Genomic DNA, 25395 nt, shown 5'->3' with positions numbered 1-25395 from the left:
ATTGCCAACCAAAATGATGTATAACATTTCTTCCTTAGACAAATTACAATTTAGACTATTACAAGGATCTTCTCTATCATTTGGCTGCATTTCAACCTATTATTGCTTTTTTTGAGTTTCTTAAATTATAACAATACATCTTTATGTGGTTGTTTTCAGAGATTTTTATATACTTCTTTGTATTATAGAGAAAAATAAGTTATCATTTAAATAGGCATTATTAACAGTATTAAGGTATCCGACCCATAATAGCCTCATATTCAATGAAATTGAATGCATCACAGATATATATATATGAGCTGAATGCCCGTATATTTAGACATAATTTTCATGTTTTAGTATCAGTATATAATAGCGGCATGTCCCCCAATTTATGACCTTGTCCTGCCCATGAAGAGTTATCCCCCTTTCCATTTAATCGATAAAATTAATTTTAAAATTCTTGATCTGGTAGAAAAATAATTTTCAATCGTTCCTAATGATTAAATACAACTTTCCACCACAGCATTTATTGATAGTCTTAGTATATAATTTTTCATATTAAAAAAATTGCTTGTCCCCATAGACTTCAATGCAATCTTCATTAACTAATTACTGCTCAGGTAATTAAATTTTTGAAAATTTCTCTGAGTAAAATCTTTTCCACTCGAAAATGCTATGAATTAATATTAAAGTATTTGACACATAATGGATATTTAAGGTTGGAAAATTAAGTCCTAATATGGGTCGGATACCTTAAGTTGAAAAAGTACCATGAGGATCTGTAGTTTAATGAAGGTGATTATCTTTTATATAAAATTACAGTATTCAGTAAAACAGGGTTAATTAATTGCTATAGCTATTTACACTAGTAGTATTTTACTCTTATGATAAAGAAGGAAGAATGAAGGAGCAAAATGATTTTTCTGTGTTCATAGTTTCGTTATAAAAACATATAACAATCTATAATACCAATATTACATAGGCGTCTTTCTGCAATATTTCAGGAAAATACATTTTCCCCAACAAAAAATTATCTTCAAATGGCGTCTTTATAATTTGACAATTGAATTTGAGAAATCTGATTTTATCAAGAGGTAATAGGAATTTGATAATATACAATAATGACAATAATTATAATTAATAAAAAGTTATTTTTAAAGCTTTTAATTGTATTTCTTTGCATTTTAAAGCTTTTAATTGTATTTCTTTGCATTTTAAAGCTTTTAATTGTATTTCTGGCATTTATTTCAAAAACCACTGTAGTGCAAAATCTCTTTCAACATTCTTCATGCCTTTGGAAGTTTATATTTACTCAATTTACTCTCATTTAAATGGTCAAATTCTCTTCATCCTATATATGTAATAATTAATAAGAGATACTGGAGTAGTTTGTGATTTTCTGCTGATGCAAGCATTTTTAAGCTAAACAAAGGAAAAAGGGTGTCGACAGATTAGAAAATTACTGGGTAATAAAAATAATTAGTACATGAACACTTCTAATAATAACTTACTTTTTGAGCACTTTGGATTCTCTTCGTTCTTTGGCACCTTTGTTTCCTGCTAAACACAATACAATAAAGAAATATCGTACTTTTAAAACTACTGGCTTAAAAAATACACTCCTTGACAAATTAAGGAACAAAAGATGATATTTTTATCCTTTAATAGCATAAACATGCAGAAAAACAACGTACATACATGTACATACAGAGCTGCTAAATAATAAATCAGTCTCACGATAAAAAAAACAAGACATTCAGCTATCTTAATTTACTTATATTTTGATTAATATTTGGCACCAATTGGAATATTTTATCTACATTTCTAATTTTTACACACAATCTTTTTAAATTGATTTTTAAACTTAAAAGCTTATAAGTATATGCTTAAAATTTCTTATTTAAAAAATATTTATGAGATTCAAACGAACAAATTTATTCTTAATTTGACACAGAAAGGTTTGTAAGCAGTCATCATACATGTAAACTGTATTATAAATGACAGAATATAAGAACAGAATACATTAATCAAAGGAAAACATCTCAATAGGAGGTGTTGCCTCCTACATGTAGTTGTTTCCTGCTAAAAAAATATTTAGAAATCTTTGGCACACAATAACCTCTTTAACTTTACGCACAATAATTCAGGGCATATCTACCCAATAGAAATTTACATTTAATAATTTATTTCGTTTATGCAAACCTAATACATTCATAGATAAATGAGAATGATTTTTTTTTCGTTGTAGAAAACGAAATGTTTCATACAGAGGGATAAATCTAGAAAATGCAACAAAATTAAACAATGTATAGATCTGACAATATGTTAATTTGCTGATTTGTACATATAGTCATGTGAAAGACAGTCTCATGTAAAACAATGGAATGACAGCAGATTATGCCAGAGAGATGTCCACTAGGACTGGGACGTATTTCTTCAGTAGACCAGCGCTGGCTGAGGCGTCTCCTGTGGTTTAACAACAGTTTTTTCTTCAAAGATGTTGGGTAAACTGTAAACATGAAAATGTTAATAGTCGTATAATAAGAAATAGATAACTTAAGTTTTTCTTAAAGTAAAAACATCGATATAATGAAATAGAAGTGTTAAAAGGACAAATCTTAATTAATTAGGTCCATTTACTTCCAGACTTATATGTTCATACTTCACTTCAGCTACTTACTGCGTTTGTTTGTTTGGCGATATGCTTGAATTATCTCTATAAATGAAAGTCACAGATTTTGTAATATATTGCTTTGTTAAGCGATAAGTGATTCAAGTTTTCTGAACGAATGAAGAATTGGAATTAATTTTATATGAAGTTATACTTCCAACCAGTTTACTATTAAAAGGAATATATATTTTTTTTAATTATGGTAACAATCAATTGAATAATTTCTTTTTGAATTCATAATTCATGCTATAATTCTCAAAATCATCAAAATCAAATTTAATATTAAATGTTATATTGCGTTTTGCATGCTTTGTAAATAAGCCATTATAGCATAATTCAATATCATTAATGTTCAAATAGCATTTATCCTCCTAAAACTTGCATGCATGCAGTGTTTTTATAAATTTGTTTTCAATTTATAGAGACAAAACAAGCTGAAATGAAGTATGTAAATTTACAGCAAACTCTTTAATTAACAAATAAACACATATGACTTGAATATTTAAATTTCATACATGTAATGCGTGCAAACTTAACAGATTCAGAAATTTAAAGTAAAACGTAAGAAATAAAAGACATTTTCAATAATGACGATGAATTCCTTGTGTGTTTGTATGTTAGTGGACAGTGAAAGAAAACGTACTGCTCATCATTAGTATGATCTGACACATATTTTAAAAACTACGCGTTAACCAAGCTGTCCTAAATTGTTTACCAAGATTGAAATTCTACAGAATTTAGTAAGAACAGATGATACAAAAATGGATGTCCGGATTAATACATATTTTTGGATCTATTCTGGTTGTGAATGATAGGAATATGTAATTTTTCAAATATTAAGAAATTGTATTCTGTGATGTTCAAAAGTCTACCATCTACAACTATCCTTATTAATCTATACAAAATTTTGTCACTTTAAATCAGATAATTGTGAAATTCTGAATAATAAATAAAAATCTATACGGTTAAACTTATTCCTTTTACCGCTAGAAACATGACTTTAGTTTTCTTTTTCATGATTTTTGAAAAAAAATGTATCACCTGTCCTTAAATGGAAGGAATCTATTACATGCTTAAAGCAGAATACTTTTTTTCTTACAGGAAGTGTGACTCAGAGAAAACGAAATATTCTGCTAAATAGCTTGTTAGGCTCAAGACCATGTTTCTGATATTTATATTTGAAAGATATTATGTTTAAACATATAATAACATTTAAGTTCTAAAGGATATCATGAAAACAAGAATTATCAGTACTATTGAAATCAAGAAAAGATGCAAATAAAAGTGGAAAATTTTCATTGAAAAGTTTATCATAGCTTACACCTAAAAAAATTAAAAATTAATGCTTCCTCTTTCCTGTTCCTTAATCATTGATTGGTTATTCAAAGACACAAAAGCGGGTTACTTCAGGCCGCTCAATGTACATACGTTGCATACTTATTCAAAAGTTCCACTTTCTCTTTAGTTAATTGCTCCTTGTTTATCCTTCCCTCAATCAGATCCTGTGCTTGTTTCTTTAATTGAAAGGTTGACGTCTTTTTCAGGGGTTGATCGGGTGGATTCATATCCCTCTGACGGTACGATCCAGAGGGTTTTCGAAGCTTTTTATCAAATTTTGTGTCTGACATATCAAGAGGATTCTCACATATATTGTCATGCATGGACAAGAACAATGGTACATACACTAAATAATCCAAAAATGATACCTGCAATGTCAAAAGGAATTATATAGTTTAACTACTACTTCTGTATTTTCTCAACATTGGTGAATAAAACTTGTATATGATCAAAGTTGGATGAAAGGTATGTTTTGATACCCTAACAAATTTTAATGTTCAAATAAACATTTGGTATTTGTAGTCTTTATTTTAAAATCACCAATTAACCTTTTCGTATTTTAGTTAACATGGTCAAATATCTTCAGTAAATTTGTATGCATTTATCACTTGTCATCATGATGCATGTATATTCTAAAGCCATGTATGGTTGATTGATTGATTGTAGGTTTTACGTCCCATTCGAGAATTTTTCACTCATATAGAGACGTCACCATATACCGGTGAAGGGCTTCAAATTTTGACCTTTATTCGTTATTAGTTTTTAACATAGAAAGTTTTTTAGATCATAGAGCAATCCATGATATGGGGAATTTCATATTTGATCGTTATTCTGAAAATACCAGTTGTCGACCTTAGTAATTTTTATGCAAAATATTGTTATAGGGTACATTTTTTGTCTGCATAATTCTTCCAACAGTTTTCCAGATAGACTAGTTATAATTGCAGAACAATCATATTTGAGATGTACAATGATACTTGGACTTCAATTTTTTTTTATCATTATTCAGAAAAAAAAACGTTGTTGAACTTAGTCATTTTATGTAAAATATGTTCAAGTGGTATATAAATATCAGATTGACAGGTTTGCCTTTTTAAAGTTTGGGTTCAATTGTGTCTTGAACACATGCTTGTTGTCCTTTAAAAAAATTACAGAAGAAATAATTTCTTATAGAATATGCAACCATTATACCTCCATGAATATATTTGGTTGTAACCGCTCCATGATGAACTCTTGTTGTTTCCAGTTTAAGCCGCCAGCAATGAGCTCTATGCGTAGGGAGTCTGCCTTTATGAAGTTGGTATCCCTGTCAGATTCAATGTTGCAGTAGTACATAGATTTATAAAGCTCCATCTTCCTTTGAATGTCGATTAGATCACAGATCTCTAGTAAATGTTTACTAAGCGGGCTGCAAGGAAAATTAATTTGACTTGGTAAAATTATTCATATTCGTACCTTGTTTTCTCAAAGATTGTGTTTCATTGTCATATACAATAGTTTAATATTTTCTCTGTTACAAAAATAAGAACACACATACTCCATTGAAGTGACACGCTCGCATAGTGCCGATACGACTGCAAACATTCGAAATGTTACTTGAGATGCATCGTCAAGATTGAGAACCTATACAAGAAAGAAATAATGGTTATAAACTGCAATGCTGATGACGTACAAATAGAGCCCTTATACATATTGTTTGTTCAAAATCTTTTAATTTCAATTTTTTAAAATTTGAAAACTACTTTGTAAACATATTTATTTCCTGTTTTGATTGAATGAACTAGTTTTTTTTACGTACACACCCTTTAGTCTCTATAGAATAGTTTGTACAAGTCTGATCACAGCTTGACATTGTTCAAGTACACACCTTAAGAACGTATTCCAACTGTTTATTTGAAATCTGCTGAATACTAGGCACTCCTTCTAATGCAGTTCGAGATTCCTGTTGAAATAGATGAACAACTTTGACTGCGCATGTTTATACTTTACAGGTTTTAACAGATTTAACTTTTTAATTTCAACTTCACATATATAGAATATAGGAAATATGTAGAAAAGTTTTAGAGATGAAGTGTATCACCTGAGATATATCTTAATTTACTGTTTATTTTATTACTTCTCAATTCTGTAGGAATAAATAATAATCATTCATAGGCTTTATCAATTAAATTAAAGCATCTCTTATACGACAACGCAGAAGAGGTGCACATCTAAACAAATAAACATACTCTATAAACTACATATACAAGTGCATTAAAACTTAAAATCACCCACTGCAGTCAACTTAAAATGCATCCAATTCTGTGGTTATTTAAATAAGATTTTGTAGGACAGGTAACCCTTAGTTTAAATGCATTAAGAAGGTGTTTTTCTCATTAAATCTCCAGCTCAATGATTTTTTTTTTTTTTTTTTTTTTTTTTGATTTTCTATAAAAAGTCTAACCCATTTCAGCGCTAGTTTGGTCTCACATCTTTCAGTGTTAGTTTTTAGTACTTCTTCAAGAAGTCAAATAAAGTCACACCTTATAACTTAACACTGTATCCCAGTCGCCATCTTCTACTACAAAAGCCCGGGCGTAGCCGTCTATTTTATGGTTTTCTACGAGTCTGTAGTGATTCACAAAGTCGATGTCTCCTGTAAGATCAAAAGATACCATATCTCATTATCCTCAAAAGGTACCATATCTCATTATCCTCAAAAGATACCATATCTCATTATCCTTCCGATAGTACACATAATGATCAAAATTATATGCTGTCCAATCATTTCAATTTGGTTCTCATTTTCTGGACAGCTTTTAATTTAACCGTTTGTGGGAATACAATTTTGTAGACAAAGATCTAATTTTATAATTGATTGTAGTTTAACTACAAATATTCAGACTGTTAATTCCTGGACGAGAGTATTTAACGCACAAAATTCAGGAAAATTAAACCCTAGAGAACCATGATTTCACAGTACCTACGTTTATCTGTTGTTTTTTTTTTTTTTTTTTTTTTTTGTTGTTGTTTTTTTTTAAATTTAATTCAATATAATTTTTATAAAGCAAGTGCTTTTAAATTATTTAATTCTGGCAAACACTAAATTAAAAATGATGGTGTACAATTCAGTGCCAATTCAATTTCTATTTGAAAGGAACTTAAGGGCAAGTAGAATTTTTTCAAGGCAGTTGCTATGCTTGAAAACAGAAGGATAAAAATACCATTTAATATCACAGTTACAGCCAGTCTAACATTTTTTTATTTAAATGAGGCACAGAATGCCCATAAAAATTGTTTGGCATTAAGATATTGGACAGACCTGTTTCGTCCATTCTATTATAGTCGCCTTTAATGTCGGAGTGTGCGATGATCTTCTTCATGTGTTCTATCAGTTCCTGTCCCCCTTTCTTCAGCTTCACATTGACTCGCTTTGTACCAGTCACTGTAGAAACAGCAGACGAGGATTGACTCGTATCAAAATATACAACAAAATTCATTACATTCTTCTTTTTTCTTCTGTAAGCACTCCTTTTACTTTGAAGACTCATTTTGCTTGTTACGTGCTGTCTATTGCTAATTTTCAATGAATTTAGTCTAACTGGTACTTTTCTTCACATGAAAATGCCAAGCATTAAGTCCTTTCAGGGATACTTAGAGTAAACCTAACTGATTGTGTGTTCAGAAATGAATAGTCATTTAACTTTGCACAGTATTTGACGTCTGTGATTTGAAAAAAATATCTTTAATTTCACCTAATCCGATTTCTACACTGTAGGATTGATAATCGTACTGCAGTGCAACTACTTCTGGGATTAGCTTTATTAAGCGTTTCGTTTTTTTCTTAAGGGTCTAGACACTAACTTTTGTATTACATCTAATAGCAACAGAATTGTGTAGTTTGAGTCACCAAGATTTTGTTAATCTGTGACGTCACAGTCAAGAGTGAAATAAACTGCACTTTCGGTCATATGTGAAAGATCAAATGCTTTTATTAGCCACTCGGACTTGTTCTCGGACAGTTCAACAGAATTTAAAATATAACAAACAATCTTCAAAAAAAAAAGTTTTTCAGACCGCGCACTAAGTTTCGACGATGTTCTTGCCCCAACGCTTTCATTAATATTCATAATAAAAAACAAACAGAAATTTATGTCAAATAGTGTCAGATGAGGGTTTTCATTTCAAAGTACACACTAGATATTCCCTCGATACACGAGTTTCAGAAAGTAAACTGCCTTATTTTTTTAACTTTCTTTTTTTGTGAACCAGTGAAAAAAATCACTTGCAAAGCTATCCGGGGAAAATCCACATTTATGTCAAAGAATTGGTACAGCACCCGTAAATTATTTGGAAATTGCCATTTAAGCTAATCGCGCTTTTGACTATTACACTTGCTCTATACATGTATATATACTCGATATGTTTAAGGAAACATGTTTTAAAGGATTTTTAGAACTATTTGTCATACTCAAGAGAAATAATGTTCGAAAACTAGTAACCAGCTGGTATAACCAGAAAAGGAATATAAACACTAACTTATAAATCCCACTATATAATGATATAATATTGATAATAAATTCTCACTAAGCTTTAATGTGTATCACTTTTCTTCATTCCTTACCATAATGCAATTCGACCCATATGTGTAACATCTTTTCGGTGCTCAAAAGAGAGCATAGCTGAGTATTGTTCGTACATAGCATTCATGATAGACATCTAATGTTGTTGAATACACAGATATTGACATTTGTATTATTAAATTAAACTAAGACATTTAAATGACTGTATAGACAAACTATTCAGTGCATTAATGACTGCCTTTATATTAATGTTTCTATTATTCAAAGTAAGATGAGAAAGAAGAGTTTAAAGAACCCTTTCATAGTTAAAGAATCGTATATCCTAATTTAACCTACAAGTTTCCACATCAAGGTCACTGTCATTGGCGAGGTCATCTGTATCGGCGTCACTGGAGTAGTCGTCTGCATGTTTGGTCCCGATTTTCTTTTTACCGGCTGTTATATCAATATCATCGCCAAATTTTTCCTAAAAGAAGTTATTAATCGATCAATGTAAAAATATATCTGCTTACACTAATTGCAATAGCAATTATTTATAATGTTTTTGTACTGCAATGATGTAATTCGGGTATTTTGATGAATAACATTACGGATTAAGTAGCACCTTTTCATATTGCAACATATGGCACTATAATAATGAATTCACATGCTATTTATTTGCAAAGAATTAAATGTTCTCTGAATGATTATCGAACCCCTTATTTGAGAAGTCAGCCTATATATCTTGATATCAAATGAAAGCCCTAGGCCAACATTTTTTTATTAAATGATTTACGGGAATTTTTTTTTTTGAAAATTTGGGTCGGGGGGGGGGGGGATAAATAAAAATAAAATTGGAAAAAGTGTTTGATTTTTTATTTTCATTTATTCGATAAAAATTGCCATATATACGGTGTGGAGCTTAAAATATGATAACCGCAACACAAAAATTAAAGTAGACTATTAAACCCTTATGAGAAATGGGGAAAATCTAAGGAATGTCTTCATGTTCTTATCAAAATATTAATCATGACCACAACAAGATCACCAAAGAAAAAAGTTTATAATGAGATTGAGAACCTCACTTTTCTCAAAGTGCTGAAAAAAAATCATGAACCAACGAATCAAAAATGAAAAATGTTCTTATAAAGAGAATCTCAACATAATATAAAACTCAGAATCATGAATTAAACCTGTATTTTACAATACAGCATATGTTTATGCATATTAACAAACATCTGAAAGCTTGACAGTATTAACACATTAAATACCGTTTTGTTTGCAGTGTCTGTTTATATCTACAACTATTCAACACACATCAAAATACTTATGAATTTCTAGTCCGTACAGTGCTGCATATGATCTTTTTAAAATGTTACAAGTTTGAAAACGTTTCTTGGATATACATGCAAATTAGATATGTCACATTTTATTCTTCACAAATTTCGAACGTATATTTTTAATTTCCATTCTTTTATCACGTTCATCAAAGGTATCAAATTTGTAAAAGACGGTACCCACAGCGAAAGTGACAGTCCTCTGATAAAATTAGGCTGATCATTTCTTTTATTTCCTTTTAACTCCAACTTAACTTCGTTATCGGACATACTCAAATTGATTTTCCTGTTAGCTATGGTTGACTTTGAAAAACTATCGTGTATAAAGACGAAGTATTCTCAACTTTTGTAAAAATTGACATTTCTGCATCCATGTTGGCACGTTTTATACACTTTCGAAACAATTGATAACAGACGTAAATTGATTGGATGATAATAATGGCTTTCAATAAAGCAGCCAATCAGAATTGCCGACTTATTTGCACATATTTTTTATTTTCTTAGTGCACTTGCATTGACGATCGGCGGGAAATTTAAAAATAAAATTAACAAATGGGACTTTTATTTTTATTTTGTTTTAGCCAAAATCGCAGTCGGCGCTCCCGTAAATCATTTAATAAAAAAAATGTTGGCCCTAGTGATTTTGAACACATTTTGTTTAACAAGAGAAATGTAACATTCGTTTTCTAAATATCTATAGAAATAAAATATGCAGAGGCCAAGCCTTTTATGTCCTACAAGGGGTCGTTTTGTGAAAATTGTAATGTTGTAGTTTTGAGGATATTATTCTGTCGTGAATTTTTTTTTCAATTGCAATTCTTTTTTATCTTTCGTTTATTTTTTAGAATATCTTTGTATCTTCTATATCACTGTTATTTTTTCTTATATAAACCTGCTATGCTCACCTTTAGTTTTCTGGCGATTTCTGCCTTTGACAGGGTCGGGTCTATACCCAGACGTCTCAGATCTTCGTCAGTAAGCTTGTCTAGGTTGATCTTCTTTTTCCCGCCCTTTAGTCTAATCTTGCCGTCTGCTCCAACCTCAAACTGCTCCTCGTCGGAGTAATCGGGATCTGAGCAATATATAAAGCACTACTTAGTAAACAGTAATGAGACATAGGTAATACTGTAATCAAGCTTAATAATAATTTGATAACAAATTTCACTATGTTCGCAGATTCAGTCATTGTAATACATTTACTTATAATTCAAATTCAGTACACTTCATGGTTGTTGTTAATTGACTGTCATAATTTTGATTAAACTATTATAACGATGATTGAATTGACCTTAATGACAGATGATACAAACAAACTTTTATCAAAAATCATGAAAATAACAACTTAAATGTTCATCTCAGTAAAATGAACAAGTTTAACCGCATAGATTTTAATTCTTCATTTAAAGTTTCACAATAATAGGATTTAAAGTGACAAAAAGTTGTACAGATTAATAAGGATGGTTGCAGAAAGATAGAATTTTTAACATCATAGAAAGTTTACAATTCCTTAATATTTTTGAAATCTATTATTCGCATGATTTACAATCAAAATAGGCTCGGAAATATATACCAATCCAGGCATCCATTTTTTTGTTTGTATCATCTGTCCTTAAGAATGTTTATTTGACGGGAAATGTCACTTACCAACAACTTTTCCCCCCTTCTTCTTGACTACTTTCATATTCCCATCCTCATCTGTAGAAGAAAATGTCAGAATCAACCAAACAGTTCAATCCTACCTTTACACTGAGTATCTATAGTTTTACCGTTAAAATCTATTTGATATTACACTCACCATATTCATACTCATAGTCAGATCCGTCATTATCACCAGGCTAAAAATAGATAATATAGAAGTGAGATCTGATTGTCCATTACTTAATGTTTAGAAAAGCGTACCGGAAAAGCTATTATAATAAAAAGTAGATTGAGAATTTCTGCATAGCAGGATAACTTACTTTTGGATTTCGACGAGTCTTTCTGATGATTCTGCCTTTGTCGTCATATTCCTACAGAATGTAATGGCTTTAGTGATAATTTAAGAACATGAACTTAAAATCACTAAAGATAATAATAGTGACACAAGGAAACAATAGGAATCTAATACTTTATACATACGTAGTCAAACTCATCATCTCGGCCTTTGTTCCCTTTCTTTTTGATGACTTTTCCAGTAACAGGATCAACAATTTCTGTAACAGTCATATGCATATTTAGACATATTATTTCACAATAAAAGCCAAAAAAAAAAAAAGAATCTTAATTTGATGTTACTGCGCTTACAAATTTTTCAAAGTATTTCTCTCTGTAATTTCAGCATAAAGGTATAGCAAGAGAGTAATGTGATTGGTGATAAGAAACGCCATGCAGTATTGCCGAAAAAAGGTGCAGAAAAACTGTGAGTAGCTTTTGTGTATATAATAAAACACAAAAATACATTGTTATTTGTGTGTATATTTGTTGCTCATACAATTACACGGCAAAAACCAGATTTAAAGGAGTGTAAAGTTAGACAGCTCCGTTATGCGTTAAGTATTAGACAAAAGAGTGTTACATCTTTTGTTGGAGACCGGAAATGAAAGGTTTCGCCACGAGAGGGTGCTGATGGGAACACATCAAATCGGGAAGGCAAACACTTCAACTGATCTTGTTTATAACTTACACACGAACTTTTCCAGGTAATATCGGTGCTTCTTTGAAAAAACCGTCCATCCCATCATGAGCAGCGAAATTCAATCAGGCCGGGATGACATTTTCCCTTACTATCTTAACATTACTAAATATTCACCGCCTCTTTAGAATTATCATTGTTTGTATGTTTGGATAATGTCTGAATATATTTCAATTCATATTCAAGTTTTACGCCTTTCAGGTAGTATGGTCTAACATCTTGACAATCTAGGTTCATACATTATTAACGTCTGATGATACGTTCCTCGAATATCTGATTTTGTATCTCTTTGTAACACGCCAAAAATATTTATAATTATGAATATTTTTGGGATTTCTAAATTGTTTTCAAAATTGTCTTAAATGTTATAAACGCTAATAATTATGATATCAGCAATTACAGTTACATCCAAACCGAATATAAAGGAAATACCATCCTCTGGTATCTTGCTTTGTAATGTACCACACTATTTTACAGGAAACTTTTTGAAGTAGCAATACTTTTTTTCTTGAGTTATTAGGAAAAATTAAATATAAATGAGGAACGTTTTGTCTGACCTTAAGTTGATAAAAATACTTATACTAATATTTGTCTCACAATCAATTACATGCAACAACAATTGAGAAATGAATTGATTGCATTCACTTTTTAACAATGACAATACTATTAACTAGTATGTTAATTATTACATACACAATACACATGTCAATTTATTTAAAATTTTCCAGAATAAATCAGTTTTTCTGAATTGCATGAAACAAATGAACCAGTAAACTTTACTAAATTGTTTCCCTTCCAGCAATGACATTCAGTATCGTAGACCTTCTTACCTTCTTCACTTTCATCATCAGCCTCGTTTCCATCCTTGCCTTTTTTCTTCCCTTTTCCTTTCTCGGGAGGAGGACGTTTACCTTGTCTAAAATAATGACTCTTTGCATATAGAATTTTCAGAAATATATTCTTTATTTGTATTCATCTTCAAAATCACCTACTTATACATCTAAAATTAAAAGAAGAAAAAAACAATAACAGAGCATACTTGACTAGTTCCGATCTTCTTGCTGGTTCCCCATCCGAGTCCAGCGTCCAGTCAGAGGAAGGACTTATCAGACCTTTTTCTCTCGCCTCTTGTAACTTCTTCATTTTCATTTGTTTTTGCCTCTCCTGTTTGACCTTTTCTCTGTAACATAAAAAATACTATGTAATTGTTGTAGCTCAGACCCCTGTTTTAGAAAGAAAGCATGCATACCCCAAAATATGTTAATACAATGTATGCAAAGGAAAAAGATAATAATATTCTCATTTTTTGATATGTTTTAGATGAATGTATACAAAAAACACAAGTTTCTTTAACATGCTAGAAACTATAACGCACTTACTTTATATAATTCATGAAAGAAAGTCGAAAAAAAAATTAAATGAGAAAAATATTTAAGTTTACGTAATCATTTTTTTTAAATGTAAACGCTAGTTTGTTTGTTAATGCAAATCCATACTCATGGAGATTGTTTTAAACTCTCATTTCATATCGTGATACAGTCTTCTGGAGACCCGTAATAAATACTTATTAATGATTTAATGTTACATAATTCTATTTCATGATGCTTGTTTTCATGAATTCCCACTGTTATATATAGCAATAAAGAATATCATAAAGGGGAAAACTGATTAGTAGAATTGAAAAAAATAAACTCATTGCAATGAGAAGTGTTGAATTTTTCTATTTCAGTAAGGGATAGTTAAAACTGATGATATTAAATAATAAATGTTTTTAAATCTACTCAACATACAGAGCTTCATAATGCCATTTTTTTAAATATTGTATTATTCACGTGATTAATGAGTTGGCTTACAAGAGTTGAATATACATCAATTTAAGAAATTAAGAAGCTATAAATACGAAGGAAATAAACAAATGCTATTTTATGTAGTTGTCAAAATCATACGATTAATGGCATTTCTGCATTTGTGACACTGCTTTTAAGACAGATTAAAATAACTAGGTTATCATGTGGACGTCTGGTAGGTCGTCCTTTGTTGTCCTAATGACACATTCTGAATTTAGCAACCCAAAGCAGTTAAAGACCCTTTGTTGTGGTCTTTGGCATACTTGGCCTTTTTCCTGAGTGGTTCTCCTGTATCTGAATCTATTGTCCAGTCGGACGATGGACTTATCAATCCCTTCTCTCGTAATTCTGCCAGCTTAGCTGCTTTCTTCTTTTCTTTCTCCAGCAATTTCTTTTGTCTGTAAATTACATATAAAATTTCTAAATTTCTCAGGTCAACTTTTTAAGCGATTCAAAGGGAACTGCATGCATAGAAATTTACATCAGATGCTCTTTTGAATTGTTGTAGGATTGCAAACAAGTTTTATCATTTTATCAAAAAATGTCCTAATGCATGATTTATGCAATATTTGAAGTTTAAATCCTGTACCGATTTTTAAAGATTTAATTGAGTATAAGACACATTTAGAATACCGCCATAAAAGATAAGATGGGCTAAAGTTTGTTCAAAAGAATTGAGTCAACGACGTCTGTTATTAAGAATAAAGACACGTAAAATAATTAAAGATAAGACTTTAAAAGTAACTAAAATGTCTTTACAAAGAGCACCAAAACGATGGCAATTAGAGGCAAGCAATTTCTTGCTAAGAAAGGCTGAGGGGGAATATCAATAAAATCCTCAAATATAATTGATGACTGATAAAACATCAAAGCACATTTAGCGAAATACAAAATTAAATAAAAATTCAATTTCATTAATAAAGAGGAAAGGTAAATATATAGGAAACACTGTAAGTAAAATCTCTAAGAACCACTTACTCCTGGTGCTTGGCCATCATTTCGTCATATTTGTCTCCATATTTCTCCCTTCTCCGCTTTTCTCTTTCCGCCGCTCGTTTAGCTTTGGCTTCAAAGTAAGCTTTCTTTTCTTCCTCTGTCATATTTTCTAAATCCACATCATCGTCGTCTGTGGTACAATCACTAAAAACGGGTTCATAATCCTTCCCCAGTTTGGCTTTCAGTTTAGCTTTTGCTGCTTCCTTGGCAGCTGCTTTAGCCTTTGCTTTCTTGCTGTTTGGATTTTCCTTTTTCACTCGGATTTTCCCGCCTTTCCCGTCTGATATCTCCGAATATAAACTATTAAACAAAATAGTTCTTGAATGTACAGTATTTTTTTATTTTTATTTTTTTTTATTAAAAACCAGTTGAATTCGATGATATTGAAAATTGAATCGAAATTTAAAGGAAATTATTACTTACCTTATTTCATCTGCAAAAGATAGAAAATCACACATCAAACTATTGTCAATAAAGATATTGTTCAGAATTCATTAAAATAACATTTATGTCTTTGTATCAAATACCTTCTATGATCTCACCTTCATCATATTCCTGTGCCTTTGCGTACCCGATGACGTTACCCTTTTCGTCTCTGATTTTCTTTTTTCGAAAAGTCCTTCTAGTACCACCTTCACTTGTCTCGCTGTAGTAGCTATGGTCACTATCTTCACCGCCTCTGTTTTGTTTCGTTTTCCTTAATTTTTCTTTTTCCTTCTTCTCTTTTTCTTTCTTCTTTTTGTCAGCCATTCTTCCACCTTCCTCATAGCTGTCAGCGCTGTGGTAAGATTCCGGATCACTATAAGTTCCATCCTCTCTTTTGCGCCTGCGCATCACATGGCGTGTTCCTCCCTCGCTTGTTACACTGTAGTAACTATGTGCACTTCCAGCATGCTCTCTTTCTCTTCTTCTACGCCTGCGTCGTGCCTCCCCATCAGCATCTTGATCACTGTGATATGACTCACTATCACTGCGTGTTCCATCTGCTCTTTTGCGCCTTCTTCTGACGTGCCTTGTACCGCCCGCGCTGTACTCGCTTCTGTAACTATATTCACTGTCACTTCCAGGGTCCCTTTTCCCTATTTTTCGCGCACGTCTCTCTTCTGCTGTTTCATTGTGATCTATTTCTCCTTTGGCCAATCCCTTTCGTCCTTTGCCTCCTTTTCCTTTCTGCATGGACTCAAAACCACTGTCAATGTCTGACTGTTTGCCAACTTTTCTATGAATTGAAAAGAACGAAGCAATTAGTTTTTCACTAATTTCAGTGATACATCTAACCTATATATACATAAGTAGGGACGTCGATGGAAACTGATTGATTCATAGCAGTTTTCATCCTTTGATTTACAGTTTCAGAGCATACTTTATTGATTTCAGAATTTTATTTCAAAGTAATAAGCAGGAAAATATTCACATAACTGCAGTCCATTCAAACCTTCGATCGACAACGATTTCAAACATTGATCGTTGCTTACTTTTTGTACTTTTTCCCTGTAAGGGGGTCAACCACTACTTCATACACCGTCCCGTCTTTTCCAACGATTCGCTGGCCCTCCTTAGCTGCAAAATGTAAAAAACACAGCAACTTATACTATTAACACATAAGAAATTTTGTCAATCTAACAACATAAAAAGTTGAGTGCTGGAAGCCTAGCTTGAGTATTTTAATTAAAATACCATTTTTGAATTCAGGGTCATCATCTCCACCAGAATACACTGTCGACGCCTTCTCCCAGGAATCGATCACTTCACCTTTTTCCAGTGGGATAAATTTCTTCAGGAAGTCTGGATTTCCGCCTGATTCCATGAATTGTTTGTACTCGTCCTCTGTTAGTAGCACCTGCTTTTCTATCAGACGCCCACTTTTTGTCCTGATGTAAGTTTTCACAACTTTCATTGGCGTTGGATCAGCTTTCTGCCAACCTTCTACTTTACCTCCGTCTTCACCCATGTATTTACCGAGAATATCATTCAGATCTGCATCACCTTTCTGAAGTCTTTCATAATCGTCTGCTGAGACATAGATGGTTTTCTCAATTAGTCGTCCACTTTTTGTTCTTACTGTGGTTTTGATTGCTTTCATGGGCTCTGCACTTTGCCAAGATTCCAGTGTTTCACCATCCCCAAGTGGCATATATTTCTTGATTATATCCGCTGGATCTTTTCCATCTCGAATCATAGCATCATAATCTTCTTGTGAAATCATAATAGTTTTCTCAATTATTCGTCCACTCTTAGTTCGTACGTATGTTTTGATTGTTTTCATTTTAGCTTCATCCCAACCCTCAATCACTTCTCCGTCTTTAGCATACTTCTTCAAAAGAGCCTTAGCATCGCCTTTACCTTGGGTAATAGCATCGTAGTCCTCCTTCGAAACATACACAAGTTTTTCAATAAGTCGTCCACTTTTTGTTCGGACGTATGTTTTAATGGCCTTGACCTCGTCCTTGTCCCATGACTCCAAACCTTGCGCTTCATCTTTAGAGAGGTACTTTTTAAGAATGTCCGACACATTTTTACCTTCCTTGAATGCTTCATAGTCTTCTTCGGACAGAAAAATGATCCTTTCCACCAGTCGTCCACTTTTTGTTCGAATGTAGGTTTTCACTGCCTTGACCTCTGTCAACGTATACGAGGTAAGTGTTTAATCATATACATGTAGTATAATTAGTAATTAAAAGATATTATTTCTTAAGCATTATCAGAATATCCATTGTTACAATTTTATTAATCTTAAGTTCTCTTTCACTTACGTTTTTCGCGGATAGATTCTAACCGCTGTTTGAGGATAAGCTCTCGCTGCCTCTGTAGTTCTAATTCTTCCAATAAGCATTTGACGTACCAGTAACCATGGCGATAGCCTCCACCCACACGGATGTATTTGTGCTAAAACCAAAAGATGGTTTATAATACAGGCAAATATTTACTTATATTTTTCAAAGTACAGTTTAATAGAATCATAGAATCAATTTGCTTTTTGTTAACGTACCGATTCGCATCTTTTGTGTGGAACTTTTAATAAACATTTTAGACAATCTTCTACTGTTGACTGGAAAAAAATAAGAATCGCTTTAATTTACAAGACGCAATACAAAATACAACAAATACATATAGTCATAGTGCCTTTCTGACATGCTTTCCATTATGAAAAATAAAATCTGCACCGTAAACAAGTTCTTTTAATCAAACGTTTTCTTTGACTAATTGGCAGATTCTTGTTGGGTTACTGCATATATACGGTAATATAAACAATCAAAATAATCCATGATTATTATATGATACTTTTTCCAATTTTTGGTATACTGTAGGTACGATCTTACACATGATTGACTTAAGTAATCTACAAATTAGCCAAAGAGAAGGGTAAATGTATGATAATTATTTTTATTGATAAATTAAAAAAATTATATCTCTCTCAGAATGTGTATGGTCAAACCATAATGTAATGAGAGAAAATTACCTTGGTCAGATATGGGGAATCTGCTGTGAGTTTGTTTTTGAATGGGTCCGGGGTTTTCCTAAACTTGGCGGAGTACCTTGCGCGTACATCTGTGTTCGGGTTGTATCCAGATTTCTATAACAGACAAAGGCATTTGTCAATCAAAATTTCCAGAAAGTGCTTTAATTGAATCATTCAATTTGCTTAACTTGATTACTTTAAGACAAAGGCCATTGTCTTAATCTTTCGACAAACATGTGTTTGTCTTCTTTAGAGTATACAAATTTGCACTTATTTCTTTAGTTGTAGTGTTGACTTTAGAGAGCGTGTAAAAATGTTTTTGACGTTTACATGTTTACAATTCAAATTAAATTTCATATATAAATAAAGTATTTACAAGAATTTTTATCAAAACAGCCTCTAGACTTTTACTGTCGTTGCATGCCGCCTTTGATAAAAAAGACACACTTTCTATGGACATTGCGCCTTTAAGATGTTGACTTGTTTTATTAGAATCCATTTAAACTAGGTTGCCACTTTAGGTGATACACGGCTATATTTAAAAATATTGATTTATTTTTAATAAATGCAAGAAAACGTTTCTTGTTTGAAAAACCGTACTTAATCAAACAGATGATTTGGAATTGACTCTGTTTTTATTTTACTTTTATCCTTCGACAACTCCTCTCTACTACTATTTTTTCAGTGATTTTGTTCTTAAAAGACCGTGTATTTTTCTTTACTTTGTGAACTCCTAAAATTTCTTAATTATAAGTAAACCTTATCTTATTGACTTCTTTTTACGTTGTCTTAATATTATTATGATGTTAGTATCCTTTTTAATGAAGTAAAATTATTCAATGAAACCATCATTAGCTCGTATTCTTTTTTTTTTAAATTCCCATTTAAATTTTTCATGAGGAATATGATTATTGTATTGAAAGTAAATTGTTAGAAGTACACACATGTTTAAAATGTATCTAAAAGAACTGCATAATGAAAAAAAAAACGCTCCTTATGGGAGCATCTTTCATCTTCATGTACAAATGGTTCCATTCTATGCAGTTACTTTATTACCAATGGTCTATGAATAAGAAATTTAGAAGAGAGAGAGAGAGAGAGATTACTTGCCTCCCGTTCATTATTCCTTAAAGTATTTTTGTACAAATCCAGTAACGATAAATCTGAATTTGAACGCCGAAGTAACACTTTTGTTGTATGCAAGTCCCTAGAATTTAAAGTTGAGTGTAAGTCCCTAGAACTTCTTGTTGAATGTAAGTCTCTAGAATTTATCGCGGGTAATACACAGACTGTCCTCTCCATACCAAAAAAATTTCAGTGAAACGTTAGAAAACGTGAAGCACGGTCAACACTGTGGTGATCTCTGGTACGACTTAATTAATTAATTTCATGTCTGGTTATTTCCCAACCGGAATTTGAACCCTCAAACGAAACACCCTTCTCAATGTCACAAACAGAATCGGAAAATTGAGTATGCGTATTGACGCACAGAAGTAAAAAATTAAAGTCTACAGCACCAATTATTATTTTGATCTGGGGAAGTCAAGGGCAGTTTTCCAGTGAGGTTTTACATGTATAACTGTCTTTATTTCGCATGGTTACATTGGCTTTAAATATCAGGGTTTTTATCCTTTTAAACTGCATTCAGTTTATTGACTTGATAGTAATCTGAACTTTTTACGTATTTATGTTTTTCAATACTTTCTGACAGAGATTCGAATACGTTTTTCTAAACTAACAAACATGTGCATTGCATCTTGTGTGTTTAGTTTTAAACTCTGTGTTCTCTATGCTGTATTTTATAGCTGTATGAAAAGAAGTGGTTATTTTCCCATCAGGAGATATCGAATTTATTTCACACAGTTTAAATTTCTTTTTCATTACCGGCTATAAAGGTTGAGGTGTGAAAACATCTTATTATAGGATAAATATGATATGATACCTTTGAAAAAAAAAAGTTATTAATTTTCCAAAGCTAGCCCGCAGAGCAAAGAACTTCGCAATAGGTATGTCAACTCAGCCATTAAGTTTAATATCATTTGAATTTTAGATGTATACACTGTAAATCAGATAGATTTTATACATTTCAGACCTTTCTAAGAAGAAACACACAGTGCTAGAATCTTACTTCAAAAACATATATATATACGTATGTATTTATCATCAAGAATAACTTGCTAATTATAAATTTTGATCATTCCATTTACTAAAACATTTCATATAAACTACGCATGTATCGTACATATCTACATATCACAATTCAACATCACAAGGCATGTTCATTTGACATCAGCCACGTGACAAAGATTTTGTTTGATAATGAGGCACTGTGCATTATTCCAAGATGTTTAATCAAGAAAAAAATCTGGAATAATGACTAATCAACACATACTAGGGGACTGTTTGTGGGCGACTCTTTTATAATTGTATATCGGTGAGCATTTGTTTATGCTAAGTTTTAATGCTTATTTCTGAGTGTATTCTTCATTGAAGAAGTTGCTACCATGTACACGGCTGTCAATAGCCATAAACGTCCACTTTTTATTAACGTTTAATTAAAGAACTTCTTAAATAAGCGATGTCTCCAGACGTGTGAGATTCTTTTACACTTTTCTGGCTTTTAATTCTTTGGACACTAATAATCGTCGGTTTTATTTTTTGCTCGAGTCTGAGAAAAACTCCGTCTGTTGTTAGGCTTTCTAACCACAGAAGATGTGATCTCTCTTGCTCTTGTCAAAAATGTATCATTAATTTCTCATGAACTAGCGATCCCCTTGTCAAATCTCCGTAAATTCCAATATACTCTAGTTTGCAAATGGTAAAGAGAACTCTTTCTGAAAGGATTCGCCATTGGAATTCGTTAAATATCAAAATATGTCTGTTTACAAAACTCAAAAGTGCTTCGCCTTCTGTATGGCGAAAGAGGCATCCACTGATCATTTATAAAAGAATACTTCTCCAATTCTAAACACGAAGTTGTGAACTAGAAATTTATCTAAAAGAAGGATTTAATTTGTCTACAAACAGGATTCTTGACTTCACACGAGCTGTACAATCAATACTATTGACGAGGTATAAAGTCATTTATATGTACTTTGTGGACATCCATTAATCCGAGGTAACACCCAATAGAACAAACTATTCACTGTCTCGCAGACATTATTGTTTACAGGGTACGATGGTAAAGGAGCAAACTTCAAATTTTGTTTGACTGCAGGAATTTAGGACTTCTATGAAACGTGGAGACCTTAGAAAGCAACTGCATTTATTTAGTGGAATGAAATGATGTGTATATTCAATCGTGAATACTTGAAAAATAAAAGAATTTTTTTCAGATTTGAATTTACTTAAAAGTTTCTGTAACAATAACATCAACTGCATATTTCGTTTCAATGGGTTCAAAAATCATGCTGTCGATAATTTAATTAATAATGTGGTTAAAACTTTTAAATTGTTTGATTTTTTTTTGAAAACCTTTATGTTTCTGATAAATGACGCTAGGTCAGTTAAGTTACCTTTTAACACATCCCTCAGTACACTTTAAGTGTCGAGGTATGTTCAAAAACATGCTAAATTTATGGAGACTCGGATTACGAAGTAATTCTGGAATAATATTTGTAATAAAGAATGTAAAAGCTCTTGAAAGATGAAAAATACATTTATCTGTATATTTCAAAGAAGACGGGTTTTTAAGCCTGAAACCTGCCCTGAAAAGATAAGAAAGTAAGGATATGCGCATAAATTTTGGTCCGTGACGTTTTGGAAACGCAGCAGGCACAAACAAAAAATATGTCAGAAATGATGGTGTCAATGTAGAAAAGCCTATCGATTTAAATCACACATGCACATCAAAAGAAATGTTTCTAATATCCCATACTTTTAACCTAAAACACTGATTTCAATGCTGGACTTATCTTCATTTTCTATCAACGATTGACAGGGAAATTACGGGTTCGGTGTACACTAAATTGCATGCCAAAGTGGCCTGGATCAAGTCGTCAATAGATAGACACTTGACATTGAGAAGGCTTTATCAATGTTATCTCTTCGCTTTAATCGTGTATGTAAGCAATAACCTTCTCTTTGGTAAATTATCAGAAAAGAACCGTCAAAGAACATTATGAAATTGTGAATTATTTCCAAGCGTTAATTAGTTAATGCTTACGTAATTTTAAAATTGAATTTAAACGAATACTTAAGTATTTTTTTCTGATAATGTAATAGGATACTTTGACAAAATTGTTTAAAGCGTGCCTCGTATTCTCAACACATCAAATTTGCAGCCGGTAAAGCAGTTCACCCCTTTTTTCATGTTTTAGACCAGCTACCAGCTGACTTGACTTGAAATTACCCATTTGGTAAATTCAATTTTAGACATAAAAGTTTAAAAAGAAATAACAACGTGGTATTTCCTGCAATATCTGGTGAAAGCATTCAAATAAACGCAGCTTCTTTTTTTTTTTTTTCAAAATTACAATTATTTTTGTAAGAAAAAGTAATTATGTAATGTAAACATCATATATATGTATATGTACTCGTAATCAACACTCTTAATTCTATGTATTAACAATCTTACCCTGCCGGTTCGAAGGGAAGGCAGTTTTGCATAGGACCGAGGTATTCCGGAGGTGTTGGCTAGACCTGATGATCGGAAGGAACAGTGGTCTGTAAAATAAAGAGAAGTTCGTATGTCTGATTTAATGATAGCATGGAATGGTGCTATTCCCTCAGTTTGACAATATTAATATATACACCTTATTGACTCCCTAAATGTTTTACAGTGCCAAAACAAACATAAATAAATGAATAAAGAAACCCAAATAAACTAAAAAAAAACGTGACAACAAAACTAAAAAAAATCCATTGATTGCATATGCAAAAATTGCCCTTAAGTAATTTTAGAAGACTAGTCTGTCAAGAGTAATTAATTGTACTCCTTTATTATGATTTTTGAAATAAGGGGGGGGGGGATTAAGATAGCTTTATGTCTGCCAAGGATGGTGAAATATGAAGTGTACCAAAATGGCGTGTTCTTCCTAGGTCAAGCGTTCTAAGTTCTCACCGGTATGTATTCTCAAAACGGATCTACATTTAACTGGGTACTCTTCCAGAGTAACCAAGGTCATAGAAAAGTACCTTGAAATACATTGTACGACGTGTAATTCTATAATGACCTTGCAGAAATCTTTGCAGCTGTAATCTCTGCCAAATATAAATTCAATCCACGTATGTCGGTGCCAGAATAACACAACTTGATATATTATTGACTGTATTGGTCGGAATAAATAAATATCTTGTTTCTCCTCACAAAAATCGATGTCCTTTAAAAAAAGAATAAGGATAGAACATTATTCTATAAAATAAATAAATAAATAGACTATGCAAGAGTTCGTAGGAAAAAAGATCTTTTTTTTTTACTTTTTCTTTTGTACCTCCTCATAGTATACAAATTTATCATAATTATCATTATTTTGTGATTTTTAACTGTTTTTAAAATGTTTAAGTAGATAAAGACACCAAAAAATTGTGATATTGGCAATGCTAGTGATTTCCAAAAAGGATGATACAAATCCTGGTAAGATACCTTAATATTTTGTGAGGAAACTTGTTAAAGTAGCAATACTTCAATGACAAATTCTTGGAAAAAATTATATATATTATTGAGGAACGTGTCGCCTGTCCTTAACCAATTTGTATTTTGTGTTCATTTATAATGAAGCATCATATCTTTTAGTTCAAAGAGGACATAGCTTGTTCTTAAACTTGTTGTTAAATCTTGCAGAAAATTCCTAGCCTTTGCATATTAAAATGCAGTACTCACTTAGCTTTAAATACATTTTACCTAGATAAATTTAAATAAAAATAACAATGAAGGCTTACCAAATCCTAATTAACCTCGGCCACTGGCCCTTATCGATCGATCGATTAATCTACTCAGTAATCTCAATAGTTAATACTATCAAAAGCAATCAACATTGTTTTAATCTCCGCGTGGCTTGACATAAATCTCAACGTGCCACTTTAATGTTCTAAATATTATATTGACGGGGCAATTTGATGTTATTTTTTCTGGGTTATTCTTTGCAGTCCCGCTGCATATGTATTTCCGATATTCAAAATGTTGTAAAGTTCACACAACAGCTTTTCTCTTAATATTGCCTCACATTTTCGTTTCTTTCTTTTTTCATGAATAGGATATAGGAACAAAATCACAAACAACGAACTCATCTCTAGATAGCCAAAATACTACAGCTACATGAAAGATTTTAAATGAAATCCAACTTTTGTAGAGTGTAATATTTATTAATAAAGTCCCCCAGTTTAGAATTGGCCATAAAACTCAAAAGGACAAGTCTTTACAATTTGCAATGAGCATGGCACAATCGCATAAACTTTCTGCGTTTAGAAACTATGAAATTGAGCTATTATTTTTTAAAGACACAAAAGAAATTACATGTAAAACATTAAAACACCGTGTTTTGTTGCATAAATCCAGTAAAATGCGGATCAATAAGGTTGGATCTTGACTTTGAATTTCAATTAATTCAACTA

General features: G+C 31.7%; 1 protein-coding gene across 1 annotated transcript in view; it reads right to left on the bottom strand.

Moving 5' to 3' along the window:
• The window catches only part of LOC133195840 (uncharacterized), a 40207-nt gene that overhangs the window by 11476 nt on the left and 3336 nt on the right, over positions 1–25395 (bottom strand). Inside the window, exons 2-14 of the mRNA XM_061331793.1 lie at positions 23420–23508; positions 18844–18957; positions 18373–18432; positions 18137–18269; positions 17061–18002; positions 16859–16943; positions 15926–16602; positions 15807–15816; positions 15366–15683; positions 14651–14785; positions 13580–13720; positions 13371–13456; positions 1494–1530 (exon numbers count right to left, since the gene is read on the bottom strand). Coding sequence (XP_061187777.1) covers positions 1494–1530; positions 13371–13456; positions 13580–13720; positions 14651–14785; positions 15366–15683; positions 15807–15816; positions 15926–16602; positions 16859–16943; positions 17061–18002; positions 18137–18269; positions 18373–18432; positions 18844–18957; positions 23420–23508 — 2827 coding nt within the window. The remainder of the gene's footprint in view (positions 1–1493; positions 1531–13370; positions 13457–13579; positions 13721–14650; positions 14786–15365; positions 15684–15806; positions 15817–15925; positions 16603–16858; positions 16944–17060; positions 18003–18136; positions 18270–18372; positions 18433–18843; positions 18958–23419; positions 23509–25395) is intronic.

The sequence above is a fragment of the Saccostrea echinata genome, unplaced genomic scaffold, assembly GCF_033153115.1.
Source record: "Saccostrea echinata isolate AGI-Se365-2 ecotype Australia unplaced genomic scaffold, CSIRO_AGI_Sech_v1 ptg000029l, whole genome shotgun sequence".
NCBI classification, from domain to species: domain Eukaryota; kingdom Metazoa; phylum Mollusca; class Bivalvia; order Ostreida; family Ostreidae; genus Saccostrea; species Saccostrea echinata.
Note: the sequence above shows the minus strand (reverse complement) of the source record. Positions and strands in the feature narration are given on the sequence as shown.